The 26,030-nt window shown below is 33.3% G+C and overlaps 2 protein-coding genes across 4 annotated transcripts; both read left to right on the plus strand.

The window, feature by feature from the left end:
- Positions 1–1,107: 1,107 nt before the first annotated feature.
- On the plus strand, positions 1,108–19,823 carry LOC144840349 (coiled-coil domain-containing protein 33-like). Of its 3 annotated transcripts, none has more exons than XM_078696136.1 (21): positions 1,108–1,122; positions 3,900–4,175; positions 4,456–4,916; positions 5,117–5,277; positions 5,874–6,007; positions 6,166–6,275; positions 6,444–6,631; positions 7,103–7,214; positions 7,506–7,632; positions 8,056–8,189; positions 9,163–9,234; positions 9,548–9,826; positions 15,277–15,452; positions 15,669–15,759; positions 16,001–16,166; positions 16,510–16,598; positions 17,001–17,190; positions 17,368–17,459; positions 17,552–17,638; positions 17,949–18,062; positions 18,520–19,823. In XM_078696136.1, exons 2-21 carry the CDS (start codon positions 3,920–3,922, stop codon positions 18,613–18,615), a joined length of 3,135 nt encoding a protein of 1,044 aa, XP_078552262.1. In that variant the 5' UTR covers positions 1,108–1,122; positions 3,900–3,919; the 3' UTR covers positions 18,616–19,823. The 3 variants fall into 3 exon arrangements, with proteins under 3 accessions (XP_078552262.1, XP_078552261.1, XP_078552263.1); XM_078696135.1 differs by lacking the exon at positions 1,108–1,122 and adding an exon at positions 2,957–3,079; XM_078696137.1 differs by lacking the exon at positions 1,108–1,122 and adding an exon at positions 2,957–3,079 and having other exon boundaries at positions 5,120–5,277.
- Positions 19,824–23,349: 3,526 nt separating this feature from the next.
- Positions 23,350–24,894, plus strand: LOC144840508 (protein PERCC1-like). Its single transcript, XM_078696338.1, has one exon. The coding sequence runs from the start codon at positions 23,996–23,998 to the stop codon at positions 24,791–24,793; it is 798 nt and encodes a 265-aa protein (XP_078552464.1). The 5' UTR covers positions 23,350–23,995; the 3' UTR covers positions 24,794–24,894.
- Positions 24,895–26,030: the final 1,136 nt, after the last annotated feature.

Genomic DNA, 26,030 nt, shown 5'->3' on the forward strand with positions numbered 1-26,030 from the left:
AAATAAACATGTTTTAAGCAGATCTTCGAAATTAAAGCATAATTATGAAATCGAGTTTTTTAAAACCCAACCTAAAATTCGCATCTGGATAGTTGAAATTTAACAGTATAATTATCAAAGGTGATATGATAATTCTAATTGTTTTCTAAATTATAGAAATATTAAAATTAGTAAGTAGGCTTTTGTGTGCTAGCTCTGTTTGTATTTCATAATTTTGTTTTGTTGAATCACCGTTCACGGCCGCGTGCATTGCATGTCTCACACTTGGGAAACAATCACCATTGTATGGCTGGTCCTGAAGACTTTTATATTTCGTTCAATAATTTCCGAGGACTAAGCTTTCATTCTTAGCTCTGCCCCAACCATGGTGAGCTTAACTGGAGACTTAATATTTTAATTTCATATTTCAATAAATATTTTTTTCAAAATTGTCTTTGCTCAGCCCCAATCATTGTGGGGTAGTGAAGACTCTTATATATCATGTTTCAAAATACTATAGGTGTCATTTCTGGGGACCTTGTAGCTATTTTAAACAGTTTGGTAAGCCCTGCGTTGTTATGCAAATGAGTTTTTGAATTTTTACTCTTTTTTTTGGCTTTCGCTACATGTATTTGATCTCGTAAATTTTATGTTTAGCGGCCTCAATTTTAATGTAAAAAAGGAATTAATTATCTTCGTTACGCGTTACGTGTTGAGAAGAGAATGTATCTCTCATCATAGTTTGGTATGCCGTTCGTTGTTATACAAATAAGTTTGTGCAGGTGTAGTGGAAAAGATGGTATTGTTAGTCATTCGCGGTCAACGCGCCCCACCGTTAAATTTTGATTTTGTTAATCAATGTTGCAACATTGGTAGCGAAATGTCCGATTCTTCATAGTAGTTGGTGTGTATGGCCGCGCCGTCCCAGAATAAACATGATAACAGATAGTCTCCGATGGTTTTTGTATGAGGTTGCAAAGATGCCGATTTCCAGACCAATTTCGAAGCTTAGACTAATTCCGCCGCCGGGCTAGGCCGGCCATAGGCATATACGAAGTCGAGTTTTTAAAGTAGAAAACTCCACCTAAAATGTTGAAGTCGCATCTGGATATTGAAATTTTAACATTATCATAATTATCATAGGTGACTATGTATAGTAATAAGTATAAGTAAGTGCATTTCTGGACTCTATTTTCATTGCTCTGCCTCAACTATGGATGGGCTAGTACTGGAGACTTAATATTTAATTTTATATTTCAATGAATAGGTGCACTTTCCGGGGACAAGCTCATATATTGTCCTGGTGAGTCTTATATAGTATGTTTCATTCAAATCATGTAACGCCATTTTTTCGGGCGGGAACCTACTGTATACAGCTCTTTTTTTCAAAATTGTCTTTGCTCAGCCCCAAGCATCGTGGGGTACTGAAGATTCTTATGCATGTTGTTTGAAAACATAATAGATGTTATTTTCGGGTATTTTAAACAGTTTGGTATGTGCGTGCGTTGTTATGCAAATGAGTCTGTGCAGGTGTATTATGGTAAAGATGGTATGTTAGTCATTCGCGGTCAACACGCCACACTGTTAAATTTTGATGCTGTTAATTATTTACATTAGAAGATGTTTCAAATCATGTAAATAAAATATTTTACGGGCGGGAAGCTAGCAGTTCCCCTCGTTTAGTTTGCAAAAGTAATTTCGAAAATAACTCCATGTGGAAAAGAAGCCCACCCAAGAGTAAAAATGAAGGAGCACATGGGCTTCTTTTCGAGGTTTTATGGCAGTCTGGAAAATGGAAAATAATGCCATAAAACTTTGATTCTGATTTAAAAAAACTTCCACTTGACATTTACAATCCTCAAAATATCTCTCTTTCAAAATAAAAGAAAAACAACATTCATTATTTTCCATTTAAAAAAAAATCCACTGGTGCCAATGGGTCCACTTCACTCCTTGAGTGACTTTATTTCTATTTTATATCACTGCTCCCCTGGTACCAAATTGTGTCCACTTGAGCACAGTGTTTTATACGAAAAGATATTAAAATTTAGTGACTTTATTTCTATTTTATTTTTTTATTAAACCTTATTTTGTGAGGTTGACCCTAAACAGCATATGCAGACAGTCAAAAACATATATGAAAAAACGGATGAACTATGTTCAAAAAATATAAAAATATATAATATATATGTACTATACAAAAATATAGCCTACAATACTATACAAAACGTTGAGTTTTTTCTTTTGGGATTAAATATTTTTTTAGAGCAGACTTAAAAATTATTTATTGTTACCGCATTTCTTAGTTTGGTGGGTAGCAAATTCAGGTATGTTGGTGCTCTATAGATGAAGCTGTTCTTAAAAGTTTCAGTTTTTCCTCTCACTGACACTTTGGGTACATCGATGATTTGGAATTCTGGCAAGACGCAGGGCAAGGTATTCCGGAGCAAGACCATTTGCAGACCTGTAGGCAAGGCAGCCCAGTTGTAGATGCCTGCGATCTTGGACTGTATGAAGATTTAAGGTGTTGTAAATGTTAGTTCGTGGTGTGAGAGGATGAGCTTTAAACATAATGCGAAGTGCTCTATTTTGAATGGTCTGTATTCGGTCAATATTCGATCTGATTCCCCAAACACTACATCAATAGCCAATGTGTGGGAGGATTATAGTGTTATAGAGGAGTATGGATGTGTGTTTATTAATGAAATGACCGAGCACGCGATAAGATGGAGATGGACAAGTTTGGAACGGAGTTTATTTACATGAAAAGAAAAAGATAAATTTGAATCAATGTGAATGCCAAGATGTTTGTCAGTTTGTGATATGGGTATATACGAAACGATATTAAAAGTAGTGACTTTTATTTCTATTTATATCACTGTGCTACCCTGGTACTAAATTGGGTCCACTTGAGCAGTTACCGTAGTACTATTTCTATTATTGAAGTTAATAAAGGCATAAATGGCGCTCCGTAGAGAAGTAGAGAATGCTCCAGTCGTCAGAATGACGCTCTGAATATACCTCTGCGCTGCTGTGTGGGGGTGGTGTGGTAAGGTGACGGGGTGAAGGGTTTAGGACGAAGGAAACTAGCAGAGTATAGGTATAACAATACAGCACACTGTTTAATTCGGTGCCTATATGTGTTCTCTTGAGTTGGTAGCGCCGAATTGTTTCTAGCCTAGGCCTAGTAAGGCTAGGCCTACCCATTAATTAGTACTCGATCGATAGTAGTAGTAGTACGTTACGTACTGTAGTAGTAGTCGGACTGAGACAGCAGCAAGTAGGCTAGTAGTAAAGAAAATAGAGGGTGATAGGCTAGAACTGAAACTGTGTGTAGAGAAACATAGCCTACCTAGATTATAAACCAGTAGAGTAGTAGAGGCTAGTTGGGCCTGGGAATACTATAAGATGCAGGAATAAAATTTATATACAAATTTATTTATTTCTCGTTTTTGGGGTGGCTGGATTGGATATTTGTTAGCTGCTGTTTTAGCTTCTCCCTCCCTTCATTGCCATTCTCATTTTTTTCTAGTAGGGGCCTATAATATTTGTGCCTTGTATTGTGTTGTGGAGATAAATATATGAATAATATTCCTAAGGCTAAGGCAAAATCTTAGAATATGATTTAATGGTATAATATTTTAAACTGTTTACAATTTTATAAATATTTTTATATAACTACTTGTCTTACTTGTGCTCTGCCCGGCCCTTTTTATTGCTTGTCATTTTACATTGTGTCTAGAATTTGTCAGCCTTTGGCTGCCTTCTGTGTACGATTTCTTATGAATAAAATATGTCTGGATTATAATTATAATATAGTTAGAATGAATGTTTAATGGAAACAAGAAAATCTATATTTTTTGTTGAAATTGAGACCACACCTGAAACTGACTACTCTAAATAACTACTTTAAATTTCAGAATAAATTCAATGAGATGCAATGAATTCTGATCATGTTGAACTAGAGTTTTATGTAGAACTCAGTGAATTGAGTTTAAACATTGCCGGTACATTTTCTGTTGCTTTAGCGTTAGAAAGTTCAGATAAAGAGAAACTAAATGGAGTTTCTGTTGAAGTTGACCATAAAGGAAAGGAACAAGGTTATCGTACAAACTTAGGTCATATTGAAGTAACAGATGACCTTTTGAGAAAAGTGGTGCAATTTCAGAAGAATGTGACATTTTACATTCCAAAGGGTAATGTATAAAAGTACATACTGTACAGTATCAATTATTGCTTTGTAATGTTTTTAAAATGCCTTTTTCCTTTTTGCTTCACTTACTTTTGCAGGGCAAACTAGCAATTTCTGTCCATGTGTTGTCTCTAAATTTGTACTCTATGGATTAACTATTGTTACACTTACAGTATCTGAAACACAGAATATGATCACTTTTTTAAGACTAAGATCTGTGCTTATTCCACTAAAAGCGTCTGTTGACCTCCATGGTAACGTTTAATATCTTTTTTAAACTAAAGGTACTTTTACACAACAGGATGACTCCTCACTCTTACTTTTGGTTGATATTGCTAAAGCTGAGGATACTCAAGCAAATGTAGCTTCATCTCGTGTTCTCATCTTTCAATCTCCTGCTAACCTTCCAAACCCTGATTCCAATAAAATTGTGAAGAACACGACCCGGAACAGTCTCAACTTAACCAGTAAGCTCTTGGATGAAGATATTTCTATTCATGTTGGTCGCATTATTTGGAGTTACACGCTTAAAGCTATTGAAGTTGAACCGACTCCTGAACCAAGTCCAGAACCCGAACCGGTTAAAGAGCCAACACCCGAACCAATTAAAGAGCCAACACCAGAGCCTGAGCAAGAACCGAAAACACCAACACCAGAACCTGAAGATGTTAAAACAACACCAGAATCAGTGCCACCACTACCTCCTCTGATTCCTGTGGAAACAGCACCAAAGCAAGATGTTCAAGTAAAAAATTGTTTTTTGTTGTTGTTTTTCCAATTACAGTGCTTTATTGAATTTTAACAAATTTGTCCAAGTGATTACTGTATGTGGAATTATACTGTACCAAACAAAAATGACATATAAAAAAAATGTCATCTTCTATAATAATTAGTTAATGACAATGAAGTACTATTAAGTAACTCTTTAGTTGTTTTTTTTTTCAGAAGAAGAAGAAAATGTTGCCAAAGACAAAAGGTTCTCAAAATTATCGTAGACAAATTGTTTCAAAACTTGGTAAAGAAGAAGTCATAGTGCATGTGCATGCTGCCAGTGGACTTCCAAAAGTTTCACAAGATTCACACCCACCTTTGCCATATGTTGCGGGGTATGTTTTTTTTATTAGTTATCAATTTCTATTCAGCAAGTTGTTAATGACAAAGTTTTTTTTTTAACCATGAGCAAAAATATACATTATTTTTATTTTATGTCTTTAGGCAATGTGGCCAAGGATTACCAATAGTGAATTAATCACTGTCATATCATATAGGTGGTAATCCCTGTGATACAGAGGCTATTTTGTGAACCAGTTCACCGGAGTAACCCCTACTCTTTTCGAATGATGAACTGGGTTCTTTAAAGTGCACACAGGTTATAACTGTGTACACTGGACCTACGGTTTATAGTCCTTATCCGAGAAGACTTGTTCCACCACCAGAACTAGGAGCGAGTCGGCCTCGAACCCTTGCCGATGTTGTTGGCTCTTTAGGTACGGTAAACAGCGCCCCTACCTTAACCGCTCGGCCATTTGACTCGCTGTGCTAGTAGGAGATGTTCTTTATACACATCTTAGTATTGCACCATGTCAGGAGAGTAAGGTTTTAGGGTATTAGTCAATTAGTCTTCAAAATCCATTTGGCTTGTAATATGTACAGTATTTTGTTTTGTTGACGAGTGCAAAACATGGTTTGTATTCTATTTAAGAACAACAAAATCTGAAGAAGAAGCAGGGATTGCTCCTCAACAAACAACAAGCATAGCAACGTCTGCAACAAGTTTTCCAAGTTGGGAAAACACAGTTGTCATAACAACACAAGAAGAAGATGCAGATACAGAAGGTAAAATTATTTTTATTTTGTGTGTGTGAATGGCTTGTATTGATTTACATTTTTTGCCAAAATTCTTGATTTCATTTCATTTATTCAATTATGGTTTAAATTTATACTTACTTAACTCTGATATAGAATATTAAGATTTATGCCTTTTTTGTTTTCAGTTGTTGTTCTGTTGGTCATTGACCTAACAAGTAAGAAGACCTTGATTAGGTTTTCACTGCCATTTGTTTACCTGCAGCCTTTTTATCAGTATCACTTGGATCTCATTCAGGTGAGTTGTGTAACATAGGAGGAAAACAATTAATCAATTAATTATTATGTTTCTATTGAGAAAAGATCCTAATCCTAAATCTTTTAATGTCTTAGAATTTCAAATATGTACTAATACTCCCCCATATGGATTTTGTTTCTTCACTCCTAATATAACTTTCTTTTTCAGGAGGGCGTAGGATATGAAACACATTTGTATGTGTCTGTACTACGACGTACATGCCATTTGCAGCTCTTTGATGCACTTGTGTACAATGGTGTTGAAATTACCCTATGCTCATTTTCTCGTGCAATATCAAACTTATCCTGTCCTGTGATGGCTGTTGTAAGAATCGTGCCAAATTATTATGCTTTGAGGTGAGAAATTGCATAAAACTAATTTGCATAAAACTAATTTACATAAACTAATTTGCATAAAACTAATTACCTCTGTGGAAGTTGACAGCAAAAAAATTTCCCCTTCCTATTTTCTTCCATAATATAATTATACATTATTATTATGAAAGATTATGGAAGATATATCTTTCAAGGACCTAACATAATGATTAACAACAATTCATTTTAATAATAATAATAATAATAACTGGTACTTGATATAGCGCATTATGCTGAAAGCCTCAATGCGCTTTACAAAGACAGAAAATTTAGAAAAATTACAAATTAAAAAGGTGGGTTTTGAGGAGAGATTTGAAGACACTGGTGGAAGTAGCCTGACGGATTTCAATAGGCAACGCATTCCATAGAGAAACGGATGCCGAAGAAAATGAATTTAAAAAACTGGCAGCATACAATAACCAACTACATTTATTAACATTTTTTTGTTAACAGAAAGGACCATGAGGTGAACCATCATTTTAGTGAGCTTCACCCTCGTCCTGTTCTCTGTCCAGTCCAAGAGCTTGACTTTAGTCCTTCCAATTTAAAACATACCAATCCACAGGTGAGTGTTCACAAATGGAAGTTTTATTGAAATATATGTATACGGTTATGATTCTTTACATATACCATGGAGAAATTATTTCTCCATGCATATACTTTATATTAAAACTCTACTAAAATTTTGGAAATATGTCTACTTTGCTTTTGAAAGAAGAAATAATTATCTTTGATTATGGTCAATATTTTTTTCATTAGAAAGCCCCATGTACTTGAATTCAATTTCTTAAAATGGCAAAAGAAAAAACAAATTTACTTTGTAGTGCAATCATTTGTTTATTATTCTTTTCCTCAGATTTCACTTCCACTGGATGACCAATCACACTGGAACCAGCAACTCCTCTTTTGTGAAGCTCGTCAAATGGCATCCACCTTTACTGCCGTCTCTGCTCTTGTCATTGAATACTACAGTGTAATCTCAGGTATATATCAGGTAGTAGACATGCGTCTACTGCTGTGTTGTTACAATAGTAACTTTTCTTACCGTCTTTTATGTAGGTTAACCAAGGCAATCTAACAACAGGACACTGAGCTTGCCTTGCCAAGATAGGAACTCGTCCTTTGATTCTTATGTCTGGCTACGACAAATACCAACAGTACTGTACTATGTATACATATTCTCTGCAGCGTGCTATGTCTGTTATGGGGCGTGAAACTGATTGTGTCGCAGCCACAGATAAACCCTTTGATCTCCGGAGCTCAGCATTCTGTTGTTGGATTGCCTTGGTTTAACCAAGTAATCTGGAACTATAGATCAAGGAAAATATTAAAAAGTCAGTAATTGTGAATTTCCCCTGAGAGTTAGTTTATTTGTTTCAAGAAAACATGATCTCTTTTTTTTAAAGTTTTCGAAAGCAATAAATGGTATTTGAGTAAAAGTGTTGGATATTCAACAATGTTGCTTAACAAGCATGTCTTCAATGCTCTCAGATCAGAACGTGGTAGAAAAGGTATCCGTGTTGAAAACCTGTCCATAAGAGTAAGTACAAGGTTATTAATTCTTAAGCAGTGATGAGAGTTAGGATATCTAGACATTGACCTGCCTCCAATAGTTATGGTTAACATCATCATTTACTACAGTAAAATACAACATTTAGTATACCCCACTGAACCCAAGAAAAAACAAGGGGCACTATAGAGTTATATAACACTACCAATCCATATTCAGGAAAACCCTTTGTTGTGTCCAGAAAGATTCAGGAATTTACTTTCTTCAATTCACATGGGTAGAAAGGCTTTAGGGCACAAATGTTTTTAAATTGTTCATTATAGTATGATTATATGCGTTAATTCATTCCACATGTACTTTGACCGAATCAGCACGCTCTCTAATTATTAAGCTAATGATAGTACAGTATTATAAGTATGTAAATAAATTGATTTACTGTATGCAGCTCTCATAAATGAATATGCAATTGTTGCTTTGTAAGAGTGATCACTGATCCAGTGATTAGTATACAAATAATATGAGTGCAATGGTACTAATATTTCATGAGGTGAAAAATAAAAAATATAAACTATTGTTAGTTGGTAAGTTATCATTGATCCAGTTATTAATTAGTATTTTTAATGCTTTATACAAGTCAATATGTATACTATAAAATCTTCTATTTAACCTCTTGTAAATTTATTTAACAAATAAATATTTTGAGCAAACACCTAATTCAAATGTGTGTAGTAGATCGTGTCTTTAGCTAAACACAAATCCAAGTGTTTTCAATTTAAGCGTGTGTACTGTACAAATCTATTTGATGAAATTTGATTTATATAAGTTTGAACCGCCTTGTTCGCCAAATAATATGATATTGCACACAAAGCAATTTTTAATTTTATTATATTAAACAAAATATGAAGTTTAACATTTTTACAAAATTAAGCACTTTCTCAAAAAAGAAACTCCTAATGAATTACTGTTTGATATATTTTCTGTATTATATGTTTAATTGTTTTAGGAGACGAGTTTGGAAACTGAGAACAACCACGTTCCAGCTGTCAATCTCATTCTACGCCTTATTTCAGAAGAGGTAATTAATACATTCTTCAAGTTAAACTAATTTACTACAGTAGTGACATTCTGGATATTAGAAACTAAGTAAAATAACTGTTTATTAATCATTATTAAATAAATGTCTTTTTCTTTCAAATGGGTTCATGATTGCTACAGTATACGACCATTTTTTCTCTCTTGCACATCATTTATTTGATTCTTTTTTCTTCACTGTATTTTTCATGTCCTCTTTTTTTTAAACTCTTTTACGCCACTCTTTTATCTCATTTTGGAGAGTTTTCATTTCAAAAGAAGAGTTTAATATGACAGCACTATTTATTGTGTTTTAGCATCCAAGTTCTCTTCTAAACGCCAGCTACGTAAATGATCTTCCAAAGTTAGAGAGCTTCTCAATGGAAGCTGAGAGAGTACTTCCACCTTCACCACAAAAGCAACCATCCCCAATGCGTTCCCCGCCAAAGAAGTCCCCACCAAGACTTCCAACACAACAAGACACAGTACTGGTAGAGTCGAACATTCCATTTAGAGATGGACAGACACCACTGCCCATACCATTGTATAACAACAAAGTGAATCATTCGCCACCAAAAACAAGACCTAAAAAAATGGTAAGTTTTTTTGTGATTTATTTTAATGAATTTCAAATAAATTGAAATGAAAGAGAAATAATAGGCAATCGTCAGTGATCCTTTAAAAATGAATTATACAAAAACATGATTTTACAAACCCTATGTAAAAAGACAATTTGTTTTAAAAAAAAGATACTGTACATTATTATTAAAAGATATATCTATACAATTACTATTTAAATAAAATTACTGTTAAATAAATTAATGGTATATAAGAATAAGATATTTATTATTCATTTAGACTTGTATTCTCCATCTTCTTTATCTCTTTGTTGTAATACATTACCATAATATTGTCTTAATGTTTTGTGCACTTCTCTTGATGATTATTGAGAAGTTTAATGGTAGATTCTTTTGTTCATTTTTTTTTCTGTCCGTTTATTTTTTGTTCTCATTTTCATAAGAATAAGATATTTTTAAAATTTTCTTTTAAATTCACAAACTGTGGGTGTATTGAATTTAGCAATAATAATCTATCCAAGCTTAATGTTTAGTTGTACCAAACACTGATATTGATTCATCATTATGTCAAGATATCCCTATTCATGATTTGGCCGCATTTCTGAAAGTCAATTATTTATCAAGTGGATCAATCATTCAGGGGCAAACAATATTAGAAAAGTAATTGGACAATGTATTGGAAAAGTAATCAAAGATTATAATACAACAAAAAGTATAATATGTAGATATTATTACATAACTGTATTAGATTTGTTGATTTACATGATTAAGATTCATCAAGAGAGAGAGAGTATCTGTCACAACTGTAGAATCCATATCAAGATATAATTGAGTTGCTAGAACATATGCACATATTAATCAGTTTTATCTTTAACTTTACAATTGCACAATAAGGAATGCATGGCACAAAAACTGAAATCAATCAAACCAAACATATCCTTTCTTTTGCTCAATATTAATATCAGGTATTAATTAGACTATCACCAATTTATTGCTCAAGATATCAACATTTATGTTTAAAGAAAAAACAAGATCTTTAAACCTAATTCATAGAATAATTTTTTCTTCTACTCAAGTGGTCTGATAATTGAATTTTGGAAAGTGTGTATTTTTAGATCAGTTTTTATAACCTTAGCGTTTGGTTTATAATTGGGTCTTCAAACATCATCTATGTTAATTCCAATAGTAATAAATGATTCTAAAATGTGTAATTACGTCTCTTGTGAAATGATATGTGCATAAACTGATTAATAATCTGCATTAGAAACACCTGCTGCCAATTGTTTACATCCCCTACATAAATAATGGATCAGTCTAACATACTTGTTGCTAAGATACCTGTAAACTTCCCTTTCTATTATTAATATAATAGTTATAAACTTTGACCCCTAACTGTCCCATTTGTGTTACCTGAAGCGAAATATTTATTAGAAAAATCAGTGTGAATTCTAACTGATCAGTTTACCTGTTGTTTTTCTTGTTTCAATTTATTTTCTATCAATCTGATGTTTGATTTTAATTGGATATACTGTTCATGGTAGTACTATGGCCACTGCTTACTATAGACCTTACACATCAGAGGTATGAGAAAGTGTTTTATACAGAATATTTTAGAGATATTTTAGCGCTTATTATTATGCTGTTTATGGTTCATATTGTGTCTTGTATTTTTTTCAAATATAGAAGAACTTTTATTATTCATTTATACTTGTATTCTTCATCTTCTCTCTAAGTATACTTTATTATTGTACTGTATTACTTTTACCATAATATTGTCTTAATGTTTTCTGCACTTCTCTTAATGATCAGTGAGAAGTTTAATGTTAGATTATTTTGTTCACAATGCATCTCACCTAAATTGCTTGACTGTGTATTTTTTTTTTACAAAAATAGATAGTTGCATGTCAATTTGTTAGCTTTTTTTCTGTCCAATATTTTATTTCTTTATTTGAAAGTTTCTGGTATTTCCTGTAACAAAATAGAAAGAGGACAATCCAAACAAATCATGGTTTTTAGGTAAAGATGTCTTTATGTTTAATGTTCTATCATGCTATTTATCAGGCTCTCAATTAATTAAAAATAATTAAAACTTAGTTCAAAAGCACTGATTAAAGAACAAAAACAGTTTTAATTAGACATAACCAAACTCTTTTATTATTGGAATGTTTCTGTTGTTCATATCTTCATTGTTTGTATTGAAAATAAAAATCTCCTTAACACTATACTTTGCCCTTATGCAATATGTTAAAAGTACCATTCTAAGTCTATACTATTGTTTGTGTTTATTTTTCACTGATTACATTCTGGTGACTCGGTTTTAGATCATACGATCCCAAAGTCTAGTTGTAACTGTTAGGGTGGTAATTTACTACTACTACAGCATTTAGTACACTTCACTGTATAGTACTTTGTTGTTTTGTATTGTACTTAAATGACGTGTCTATTGTTGGTGGTCCGATCTCAATTGTTTGTTAATCTTCAGAGTTAAAAAGTTCTCTTTTGAAGGTTTTACAATGAACTCCCAAATCAATAAAGCAATGGTGGGTTAGTTTGAATAACATTGGTATTTAGTAGGTCATATTTGTAGTAGCATACAACGTTCCTCATATTTAACTACCTGAACATCAAAACTTTATGACTGCACTTGGCTAATGAAATAAATATAACTATTTTGCTATTACCAGTGTTAGACCTGGGGTCGTATTTGCTTAGCAAAACATCTTAACTTTTCAGTTTAAAATTATTATGTATACTTTTAGACAGATTCAATTAAAAAGAAAGAACTGATTTTACAAATAAATATTCAGTTTTTAACTGAACCACTTCTTAGCCATAGTGACTTAATATTTATAAATGTAATTCCTGTTTTTTTCAAGAAAATACTATTCTTATAATGGTATGATGTTTTTTATGTTTTATTAGAGAATTGCAATCGAATCGACCCACTATATTTAGATTTTATTTGTTCTTATGGTGATTTATCATAAAAGATGAAATAGTCAAATATAGTAATTAATACAGATATTTTTATTGTAAAAAGGTCATTATTTATTCTGAACTCAAAGCCATATGAATTCTATTGATTTTTCAGTGTTTAGAACTGTTTTCTTATTTCCTTGACAACTGTCACTTTTTAATTAAGTGACTGTAAGTTAGTAAAATGGTGTTGACATTTTAATTCACAGTTTTCAGATTCTGTACACTTTAAGCTAAAAAATTGTCAATTAAGTGATTTAATTAAAGCAATTTATTTACATTATCACAATAAATAAGTATGATAGAAAATGGCATTGAATAAACTAGTTTTATTTATAAACCAATTTCTTTAAAAGGGTTTGTATGAGGCTTTTGCAATTCATTTAATCTAAAATCTACATCATTATTATTTAAATGAATTGATTGAGAGATTATTTCAGTATTTGCTGTTGTATCACATATCAACTTTAAAAGGTTCATTCTTTTGTATATGAAATCTGTTAGTACAGTATTGTTTAGAAAATTGGTAATGGGAGACTTAGTTTAGAGCAATGGAGACTTAGTTTATTAGAGCAATGGAGACTTGGTTTAGAGCAATGGAGACTTGGTTTAGAGCAATGGAGACTTGGTTTAGAGCAATGGAGACTTGGTTTAGAGCAATGGAGACTTGGTTTAGAGCAATGGAGACTTGGTTTAGAGCAATGGAGACTTGGTTTAGAGCAATGAAGACTTAGTTTAGAGCAATGGAGACTTAGTTTAGAGCAATGGAGACTTAGTTTAGAGCAATGGAGACTTAGTGACAAAGTGTTCACAAATACAGGGTACATTGTGGTGGGATCAGACGTTTTATCATGTAGTTGGGTGTATCTCAGTAGGGTTCTATTATTTGAATATAATCTTACCATCAGCTGTGGGTGCATTCCTTCAATTTATGAATTATTCTTCTGGTTGGGGGCCAATTATATTTTGTATATGTTTTTTTAAAACTGTTTTTCTTTCTTAATCATGCAATACAATGAGCCACTGTGTACAGTAATTCATTCAGCCTATTTATAAATAATTTACAATAATCTTTAATTAATCTTTGAACATACAATGAGTTGCTATTTATTACTCTAAAAATATTCATTCGTTTAAATTCTTCATAATGTTTTAATCCTAGTAATTTATTTATTTTGTTTATTTGTTCAGGTCATTTATTCATTTACAGTATGTGTTCAGTCGGTTCATTTATTTACTCCTTTCTTCCTCTATGGCCAATTTTGCCAATAAGAAAGCATACACTTTAAACTGTTCGTTGGTATCTAAACTAGATGTCACCTTTTTAAAAACAAGAAATTTAATGAAAGAAAAATTAGATTAATTTCTCAGATTACATTGTATATCTGTAACACAAGATATTGCCACAAAGAAAGTCTAATGAAATAATATAGCATTTACAGGAGGTAGATGTGTTGTGAGAACAACAGTGTAGTAAATAATATAGCATTTACAGGAGGTAGATGTGTTGTGAGAACAACAGTGTAGTAAATAATATAGCATTTACAGGAGGTAGATGTGAAGTGAGAACAACAGTGTAGTAAATAATATAGCATTTACAGGAGGTAGATGTGAAGTGAGAACAACAGTGTAGTAAATAATATAGCATTTACAGGAGGTAGATGTGTTGTGAGAACAACAGTGTAGTAAATAATATAGCATTTACGTAGTAGATGTGTTGTGAGAACAACAGTGTAGTAAATAATATAGCATTTACAGGAGGTAGATGTGTTGTGAGAACAACAGTGTAGTAAATAATATAGCATTTACAGGAGGTAGATGTGTTGTGAGAACAACAGTGTAGTAAATAATATAGCATTTACGTAGTAGATGTGTTGTGAGAACAACAGTGTAGTAAATAATATAGCATTTACGTAGTAGATGTGTTGTGAGAACAACAGTGTAGTAAATTATAACTAGGGCTGTCAAAGTACAAACTATCATCTAATAAAGAATCACTCTACGCACTTGGTTCATACTCGCAACCATTAGACATTTTTCTTAGTGCTATTTGCGGATCGGATTTGGTTACATGTAGAGGTAGCAGATGCAATTGTTGCTGTTGTGCCCCTACTGGTTTACTGTAAATGACCACTGACCTATTTTATGGGATGATGGTTTAAATCCTGGTTTTTGTTATTGCTTCTCTGCTCATCTACAGTATTGAACACCATGATTGCTTGGAATAGATTGAGTGCTTTTGATAGATACAGATATTTAGTAAGTGACAGAACGGGCGGCAGAAAAACTGATATCGCCAGCTTTCAATTTAGATTGTGTATGACTGAGCCTTTAATGATAAGTTCTTAAGATTGTATGTATAAAATAATCACATTTCTCAATTGATATTTATTGACTGGTAGGTACTCTTAATATAATTTCCTCTGCTTTGGAAATTAATCTTAAATTTTTGAAAGATACAAATTGCCCTAATATAACTTTTTGTGTTTTAGGTCTTACAAGAGGGTGAACTGCCACCACTAGATGCAGTGCACAATCTTCTTCCAGATCCCCAACGGGTACTTCTGGATCCAGATCAAAGATATCAGGATCATCCAGGATTAATTCCAACCAGATTACCACCTAAAGACCTTAATCGTAATGAAATACCTCAGGAAAATAAACCAAAGTAAGTGAATAAATACAAAGTGGATGAATAAATGAAAAATTGGATAAATTAACACATATATAAAGAATAAAGGAACAAACAAACATAATATATCTATGCAATATGAATGTATGATTTCATTAGAAAATACAAACAATTTATAAAAGTCTTAAAGTTTACTAATCTTCATATTTTTCAACATTTTCATTTGTTTAACATTTTCATTTTCATCTACAGATCTAGTCTCAAGACTCCACCAGACCGGTATGCAATGACCTTACTTGATCACCAACAGAGGGAGCTAGATAACTATAGATCAGCAATGAAGGTTTGTTACATTGACATTTAACTTAATCTTTTGTAGTTTTATGTCAAACAAAGTTCAGCACAGTCTTACACTCTCCCAAAACTTTGAAAAGTTTATTTTTTATTGAAACAATAAATCAGTACAATTTCCAGAAGAAAGTCATCATACTTTGATCTATTATATATGAATGCATTTTAAAAGTTGTTTACAAATTATTTTCGTGGCCTTTGTTTATGAATATTTTTCATTTGAATTATTTTAGCGAATGGGGGATGAGATTGTGAGATTACAGGAGGAGGTCACAAGGTTAGAAGTGGTTAACAGTAGGTTACGTCAACAAATAAACATGCATGAAGACACAACGAAGGCACTACTACGTGATTCAGACCTCGCAGATATTCCAAGAAATGAGTTAATACAGAGATATGGTAGGTAGTTAAATAATGCTTACCTTAAGTGAAATTAGGAGGCAAAGAGTATTACTTGTATATGATATGTTCGTTTGAAAGTGTTGAGTGTTGGGCTTGAAACAACGTGATATGGTAATGAATTCCATGAGGATGATGTTCTATTTATTCAGTAGTGGTTGTAGTTTGTGGTTAAAGGACTTTAGTAACAATCCCACAAGATTTTTTCTCACGACATTGACATTATTCTCTTTAAAATAAATTATTTTTAAAATTTCAATTTTAAAATTTTAAATTAATAGTTTAATAACATGCTCTTCAACAAAATTTATAATTTGTATTATTGTTTTTATTTCCCATGAAGCATCTTTACGGGATAAATTATCTAGTCAAGTAAGAGAAGCAACTTCTTACAGAGACAAATTATTACAACTTCAAAATGAACTTATTAGGGTAAGTATTTAGAATTGTCCCAACTGCTGTAAGTTACACTTAACTTAACACTTAAATCCATACTAAGTTTCATTATAAGGTAAAAATGTGTAAATATTTGCCATCCGGCTCGATCGTCGTTATCTTTATTTATTTTCAACTTTAACGAATTGAAAATTCAACACAACTCACCGTAATGTTACGTCGACTAGAAAACAGGCTTTAGGTAGTGGTATCACAGGTATACACCAGATTAATGTCACCACCATTTTTTGGGAAAACATGTTGTGAACACAATTCTCTTTCTTGTTTGCCACTTGCTCTCATTTAAATAAAATACTCTGGTCCTTCCTGTGTTCTTAAACTCTTGTGTATAAACTGTCTTCCATTTTGTTCTTAAGCATTTCTTTTGTGTTCATGTAGCATAATGACAGAGAAAAGGAGTTCATTAACCTACAGGATGCCCACTCAAAGCAATCAGCAATACTTCAGCGGTTACAAGAAAAACAACAGAAAATTAAGAAACTGGAAGAAACGTGTAAAAAACAGGAAGAAGTCATTGAGAAAATGGAGAAAATTTTGAGAAGTAAAATAAAAAAAGGAAAAGATGAATGTAAGAAATTAAATAATTAAAGTGTATACAGTTTTTACATTTTTTACCCTATTTTATACACTCATATTATTAAAGAACTTTTTTAATCTTTGTTGCATTGACCAAAATCAATAGTTCTGAAGATTTTAGCAGATTTTAAAATTGTAATAATATTGTTCTTTAACAATTTTGTTTTAGCACCCAGATTAGATGCTAAAGAAGCATTCTTATCAGAAAACGCACGGCTTAGAGGTGAAATTAACCAAATGAAAAATAAAGTACAAGTACAGGTAAGTCATGGCACTTTTTGTTCCTACCATGGGTTAATGATTTGTGGTAATATAGCTATAAAGACCAAATTGTTTACGTCTTCTTCTTCTAGGATTCATCTTTTGACGATGCCGAGAGAATGGAACTGTATAGTAAACTTGATAGGTCAGATGGTCGCATACGAACATTAGAAAGAGCAGTAAGTGAAATTTATTTACTGTGAAATAAATTAATAAATAAATGCTATATTTATTTTTTTCAATTTTAATGTAAAAAATACATGTATATATGTCCTAGGTCAGGCCTAGGAGAGAAAGGAAAACTTTTTGTAAACAAATTACAACGTTAAAAACGATATACAGCTGAACAAGTCTATGAGTTGATTGCTCTTACATAAATGTCACCATTGGATCACTATGTCTGCTCTCTCTCTCTCTCTTTTCCTTTTGTTTGTTTATCATCCTGTGTTTGTATTGTAAATGTGACATACCTTTTGCTTCTGTACAAAGGTACGAGAAAATGCAAGAAAATGGGGTCAAGAAAAGGAAGATCTATTGTTACGGTTGAATGAGCAAAGTCATCGGCCATCTTTACCGCCATTAAACAGAAGTTACTACCGATATGTAAGATGTTACCTCATGTTTTGATCTCTTTATATTTTTGTGATATGGTGTATTGATGGCATGTCTTCTTTCAGATACAACCATTGATTTGATTGTATGTGCTGGATTAAAGAATTATTCTGATATTCCTTTCTTTTTATACTTTAAATATTTCAATTTTTTATTAGCCATAATAATATAAAAATACACAATCTGAGAAGGCAAGGAATAACCACAGTTTAAAATAAAACTTCGACCCACGGGCCGGTTACTCCATCTCAGAAAATGAAATTTAATTAAAAAACTCTAAAAACATTAAAAATTACAATATACTGTAGTCTATCAGATATTTACAAGATTAAAAAAATTGCTTAAAATAAAAAAAATAATAAATATAAAATATTATAAATATTTATTAAGTCATGAAATTATTTCATTTTCAGTTTTACTAATTATGATTATATTATTTGTAATGCAGGATGACGATGAAGATGACAGAATATTTCCTAAACGGCATACAAGGTTAAGAGGTAGAGGTAGGTACGGTTCACCTCAGTTAGAACCTCTTATATGAAATGTGTGCTGCAGCTCTGATAAAACTGGGACTATGAATATCAACTGGGAAAACATTGTCTGACATCACACATTACGGTTCACCACATTATGGCTGGGATTGTGGTTAAGCGATTGAATTTTTATTGAAGGATGTATATTATTGAGATGTATATGAAGTCTTCTTAAACCAGATCGTTTATGAAAAATTGGTTTTCAAGTTGGAATCTTCCTAGAGTGTAATGATGATAAATAAGCAGCTGAATGTCTGTATGAGAGGAATCTGAGGAATAATAACAAGGCTGGTCTACACCAGGCCTGCTGTCTGATTGAAGAAAACTCTACACCACGCCTGCTGTCTGATTGAAGAAAACTGTACACCAGGCATGCTGTCTGATTGGAGAAAACTCTACATCAGGCATGCTGTCTGATTGAAGAAAACTCTACACCAGGCCTGCTGTCTGATTGAAGAAAACTCTACATCAGGCCTGCTGTCTGATTGAAGAAAACTCTACACCACGCCTGCTGTCTTATTGGAGAAAACTCTACATCAGGCCTGCTGTCTGATTGAAGAAAACTCTACATCAGGCCTGCTGTCTTATTGGAGAAAACTCTACATCAGGCCTGCTGTCTGATTGAAGAAAACTCTACATCAGGCCTGCTGTCTGATTGAAGAAAACTCTACACCAGGCCTGCTGTCTGATTGAAGAAAACTCTACATCAGGCCTGCTGTCTGATTGAAGAAAACTCTACATCAGGCCTGCTGTCTGATTGAAGAAAACTCTACACCACGCCTGCTGTCTGATTGAAGAAAACTCTACATCAGGCCTGCTGTCTGATTGAAGAAAACTCTACACCACGCCTGCTGTCTGATTGAAGAAAACTCTACATCAGGCCTGCTGTCTGATTGAAGAAAACTCTACACCACGCCTGCTGTCTTATTGGAGAAAACTCTACATCAGGCCTGCTGTCTGATTGAAGAAAACTCTACATCAGGCCTGCTGTCTTATTGGAGAAAACTCTACATCAGGCCTGCTGTCTGATTGAAGAAAACTCTACATCAGGCCTGCTGTCTGATTGAAGAAAACTCTACATCAGGCCTGCTGTCTGATTGAAGAAAACTCTACACCACGCCTGCTGTCTGATTGAAGAAAACTCTACATCAGGCATGCTGTCTGATTGGAGAAAACTCTACATCAGGCCTGCTGTCTGATTGGAGAAAACTCTACATCAGGCCTGCTGTATGATTGAAGAAAACTCCACATCAGGCCTGCTGTCTGATTGAAGAAAACTCTACACCAGGCCTGCTGTCTGATTGAAGAAAACTCTACATCAGGCATGCTGTCTGATTGGAGAAAACATCAGGCTTGCTGTCTGATTGAAGAAAACTCTACATCAGGCATGCTGTCTGATTGGAGAAAACATCAGGCATGCTGTCTGATTGGAGAAAACATCAGGCTTGCTCTACATTCATCTGTTCAAATCTACTTGTTGCGTCCAATGAGAATGAAAGTATTTTATTGGATCAAGATTTGATGTATTTGAACTGTAGAATGGAAACAAGAAATGGAAACAAGCAATTCACTGGAATTTGATACAACTTATTCAAATTATTTGTACATGGGCAGCCAATTGAATACAAGGATTCTAAATAAATATTCAATTTATTCAAAACGACTGTAAAAAGTAAAGAAGAAAAACAATAAAATAAATTTAATTAATTTAAAATATCTGCAATAGAGTAGGTTTGTTTGACAGTAAAGTTGCTCCAGATCACTCGACTCATGGCTGCAGGCTCCAGATCACAGGCTCATGCTTCTGATGGCCGCAATTTCCAAATCACTATATATGAAAAACTTGGAGAGTTAAACATCTGTTTTCGCTCTATTGCTAGCATGTACTTACCAGTAAAGTAGGTTTTCATAAAATGTGTGCAAGGCCTATAGGCCTATACTCATCTTGTTAATATATTTCATATATATGTGGAAACTTATCCTCTGTACATAGCTGATTGTAAATCATGTAAATATTAAATTTCAATATCATATTTATATCATTATAATAATAATAATAATAATATTTATTTCCACAAATAATAGAGCAAAATACAGAGTAACATAATAAATATACAACCGATAATTATTAAATTTTATAATCAATTAATTTTTATAATTTTAATTATAAAATAAATCTGATTCTGCGTTGTCGAGTCTAGAAATACTGTTAATAATTGTGTCTGAAAAAAGAACGTAAAGACCGCGTATTTTATGTCGATACACGAACTCATTTTCTGTATATTGGGTAAATTGGGTGAAGCTTCTCGCTTCACCACTAGTTACCACTACGGGGCGCCGTTCGGAACATTGCTAATTTTGTCGAAATGATACAATTATGTGACACATAAATCTATTCGGACAAAAACAATACCACCACTGAACAGCGTACGATTTCTTGATAGTCTTATTTCTTTGTGTTTTTCTTTTTGATTTATTGTGTTGACACATTTGATTGCAAGTATAGGTCTAATGATCGTAACACACACTTGAGAACGCTAGCGTATTTGTAGCGTGACTTCGGCACAAGTGTTTTAGTTAATAATTCTCCAACCGTCACTTATTCGAATTGTTTTGTTTGCCTAACGTCAATTGTCCAGTGCGATTATTATAAATTACACAATTGATTGTCTCTTTACTTTCGAAAGTGACAGTACTGTACTGTATTGAAATTAGATTTACATCGGGCAGCCTACCATTTCACTAGTATACTCTATTATTCATTCATTTCTTATATTTTGAATAGTACATCATATAAAAAAACATTAAAAAAAATTAAAAAATTCAGCAAGAAAGTTAAACAAAAACCAACAATCGGACGAAACACACACCGATTTTCAGTTAAATGTAACAAAACGACGTTCGGTGAACTTTGGCAGGCTACGCAATAACGACGTGCACACAACGCATGTATTTACCAATCAGCGACGAACCATCCGAACTGTCGTTTGTGAATAGTTGCTGTGCGCATATTATACGTGCGTATGCTAGTGTAGGCATGCCCGCTTCCAAAGTGTTGCTATCGTGCGTAATTTGTAAGCGATGTGCGTAAGGGAATTATTGGTCTTCAATTTGTCGTTGGCGACGATTAGCGTTTTGTACGAATGTATCGTATAATGTTTGCTTTTCTTAAGTGGTATAGTAATTAACATGTTCTATCCATGCCTACATCAAGATTAAACACGTTTTACTGTGGACCATCCTATAAACCACAATATCAATTACACATAGACATGTCAAGTGGTAATCATACAATATACCTCGTCTGTTGGAATATGATTGATGGTCGGTTAATAAAGTGTTTCATGATGTATACATAATAGTGTTTATGATGAGTAGGCCTATGTATCTCATGTATGTAAGAAAAATTATATGTACCATTGACAAGAGTTGGCTCCTACTTGGACGTAATGCAACAACGTAAACGTCGCTTTTAAATCATGACGACCGTGCAAAACAAAAATTGGTCCGACTAGGCCTAGCCTACGTGCCAAACCAAACACAAACGCACATTAAATTAAAATGACGTCATAGGTTGTCGTTTAAAAATAAAACGAAATTGAATTTAAAGCTTCATATTGCATTGTGTCGTCAACGTCGTCGTCGTGAAGCTTGGACGTAACGTAAGGACGCACGCACAATGCAAGTAATTTGCCCAATCACAAGCGAATGATCTGCCGCAGTCTGTTACGCGTACGTCCTTGGTTTAATCAATGTTAGTAATTACAGCAATATCTTCCGCGGGGCGGCTAAGATCTCTCATTTACGAAATCGGTACAAGTTGTATTTTTGCTATTGTTATTTTGTATTATATAAGATGGTGTGTCACCAAATTTATTTTTACAAACATGCTTCCCAAGCGTAAATTTGAAATTAAATTTATCATCCTTATTGTAAGAAATCATTTACAGACTAGTAGACATTGACCCCTCTTTTCATCATCAGCAACAAATGAATATTCGCTTAGCATATGACCACACTATACTTCAATTTCATTCACCTAATAAACCCACACTTACTGTAATAATTAGCCTAGTACAAGCTATTAAAATGCGCCCAAGCTCGATCGCTCGTTATCGCTGTTTGTTGTCTGAATATTGATGTAGAGGCCTATCTAGCAAACTTGTATTGTCAATAATGCAACCGGTAAATACAGACTATTTAAACGGTTAGTACATGAATACGGCATCAGTTGTCGGCATATCACTTGACCATCGATTAGATGTCGTGTATTGCAAGACTGAGATCAAACCGCCGGTGACGACGGCGATTAGCTGAATTTTACTTAAATCAATTCAAGCTTTCGACTTACCGGAATTATTTTTGGTACTGTAGTTTGCTAACATTTGGTGTTAGTACGAATGTAAGTATTTCCTTAATTAGTTTAGGCTTAAGTATCATTGTTTGCCGCATAATCACCTATAAATTAAATAGGCCTACAAGTTATTTAACAGTCTGAAAATCTGAGCAATATCGTCTGAGCAATATTTAATAATAGACCTTATTAATTTCATTAAAAAATAATGAAAATTAATGTGAATGTTGTTAAATTTTGTACATATTATCAAGAACATTATTGAATGTAATGTAACATTAAACTGTAATACACTGGGTTGTTTTCGTTGCTGCTTCATAATGATATTAACACTTTTCAAAATTTATGACGCTTTAAATTTTAAACAATGTTGCTTCAGTAATTATGTTTTATTCTCCTTTTGTTTATGACGTCAAATGCGCACTTAATGTATGAATGTGATCATTGTATTGTCGAAGAAATTAATAACTAGATCCGCAATCGGCAGCAGTCTATGTTTAATGAATGTATTTATTCTCTTGACGTTTCCAGGTATAACCGACACATTTAATAAAGTATTGACGAGTAGCCACGGATCAAAGTCATGTTTGCTGTAAATGTACTCTAATAGACCTATACTGGATTTGATTTAGTCTGGTTGGCGAGTCTTCCTGTTGGTATTCGATTCTTTATGAGATTTTTTCTGTATTCGCCTTAACATTAAGGACCGCTAGCATTCAATCCACGAGTCTTGTTAATGATGCATTTTTCAAGAAGTCATGTTATTTACTGAGGACTGATTGAAAAGAGTCTGCTTGAAGCCACATTGAAAACATTTTCATAAAAACTATCTTATTGTTTGATGAAATTCAAAATTGCGCGTACATTCGCGATTTTTCCTAAAGTTTGTTGAGAAAACTGGTCATTTAAAGCAACGATTCTGCTGGAGCCACATTGATAACAATAAGGCTTAGAAACACCAAGTGACATCATCTCTTGATTTATCGAACTTGGTAGATTAGCAAGCTTTCACCGTGGATTTAAACGAACATGAAATGGCCAGTTTCTCTCTTCAAGTCGGCGAGTTAGATGAAACAGGAACGTTGCAAAATTTACAGACTACCGTTTCAAATCGAGCATTTTTGCCTGAAAGTGACGATGAAGCGAGCTGGGAAGATGACTTCGATAGCGAAGAGGAGGAGGATGAGGATGTTGAATTTCAACCAAATATTTGTCAGCAGCTTCTGAATTATGTTGATATTGTGAACAAAGATATTCAGAAATATTTCGGAAAAAGTAAATTTCTAGATGATGTTGATAATAAATCAACTAAGAAAAGGAAAACTGGTCCAGAACTATATTATGCTGATCTTTTACGAATTGCCAAAATTAGTGACGTAAACGGTGCTGATGAAAATGGAGAGAATGGAGGAGAAAAGACAGAAACTATTCATAAAATTAGCTGGCAAGATAAAACTCATAATGGAAAAGTATCTTCTTCAAGTTTAGGACCATTTGGTGATCTTTTTAAGACAAACGAAGTAAGAAATGTATCTTCATTTACTGCTCAAGAACAAGACGGGGATACAACGTGCCATAGAATGGAAACATGTACTGATAATTATACCTTACCTTGGAAGAAACGTAAATTACCAACTAGTTTCTTTAATGAACCCCATATAGGACAAACTATAAACAGTGGCAGTGGTGATAGTAAGCATGCAAGTAAATTTTCTAACACCTTAGATTTTAGTGATTTGTTAGCCCACTGGATGGTGGATGAGGACACGAGTCCAGGCGGCTCCAGTGAGTTTAATTCTTCCACGGATGACATGTCGTTCCAGAGTTTGTAAACTCAAAAAAATAGTTAGATATTTAATTAAAATTGTTTAGCTGTTGTAAATAAATTGTTCTCCTTAGAAAGGATAGAATTGCCATTACTATTTTATGTGTACCTTTGAATCATCCATTAGGCCTAGGCCTACTTGCTTTTAAAAAAAGCATGTTGTTTTAAGTACCGTAGGCTACTGGATACTCCGTCCAACCGATGCGCATCACTCAATAAATAAAAAAATACAATTATGAGATCTTCATATTTTGTTTGAAATTCATTTTGCTGTTGCTTTGGTTTATTTTTCATTTCTTTTTAAACAGAAACTTGTAGCATATCTTTAATATTGTACAAAATATGAATCTTCATTTATTTTGGCAAGGAGAGAGCGACAAAGTGCAGTAATTTCACTCATTTTTTACATTGTTTAACTTTTGATAAGTTAAGCGTTGCTTCTAGTTAAACAGACATAACACTCTAGGCCTATATCTTTCTGGAAAATTTAAATTATATTTTTATAGCGTATTCCAGATATTATAATATTTAGACACCCAATTAGAATGATACCACACGACCTTTAAACAGTTTTGGCATTGCCTCAGCTGGAATCGCCGAGTAATTTTTTAAATATTCTATTTAAAACCATTTAGTATCGATCGATTCCAAACCTTGTTTAGTGTAGGGTGATTTCAGTACAATTAATCACCTTTACTGTCACTGTTGTAGGAAATATTGATTTTTGCATCAGATTGGGTCTCTGATATCGGGTTTCGTCAGTAGGGCGTTTATCACTATGTCGATGGTTCATTCAGGTACTATTTTCATTTCTCTCACGTAACCCACCCGTTAGCAAACTTGTGTTTGCAAAACTCGAGTTGTACACTTATGTAATCTTGTTTCCTGCAGTTTGTCAACTTTTCTACACAACACAGTTGATTTTCAACAAACGCCGGAATTTTGTCATTGATTTAAACTAAATTAGTTGGTGTTACCGTATAATAGTCGACACATTCTTTTTCATGTAAATTTCCAAACAGTACAGTTGTATATTTAAAATATCCGATAAAGCAGCTGTATTTTAACAATATGCCTATACCTTTTATCGTATTATTTTCAATACCGACATGTCATTGTGCAACGCAAATAACGCACGTGCAACGCAAGTAATTAGCGACAGTTTTAAAATCATATCGCCGCTGTGATTTGTCAACCTTGCTTGCGTTGCTGATTGCGTCATTGTGCTTAAGTGTGAACCAAAT

Source organism: Antedon bifida, chromosome 4, assembly GCF_963402885.1.
Source record: "Antedon bifida chromosome 4, ecAntBifi1.1, whole genome shotgun sequence".
NCBI classification, from domain to species: domain Eukaryota; kingdom Metazoa; phylum Echinodermata; class Crinoidea; order Comatulida; family Antedonidae; genus Antedon; species Antedon bifida.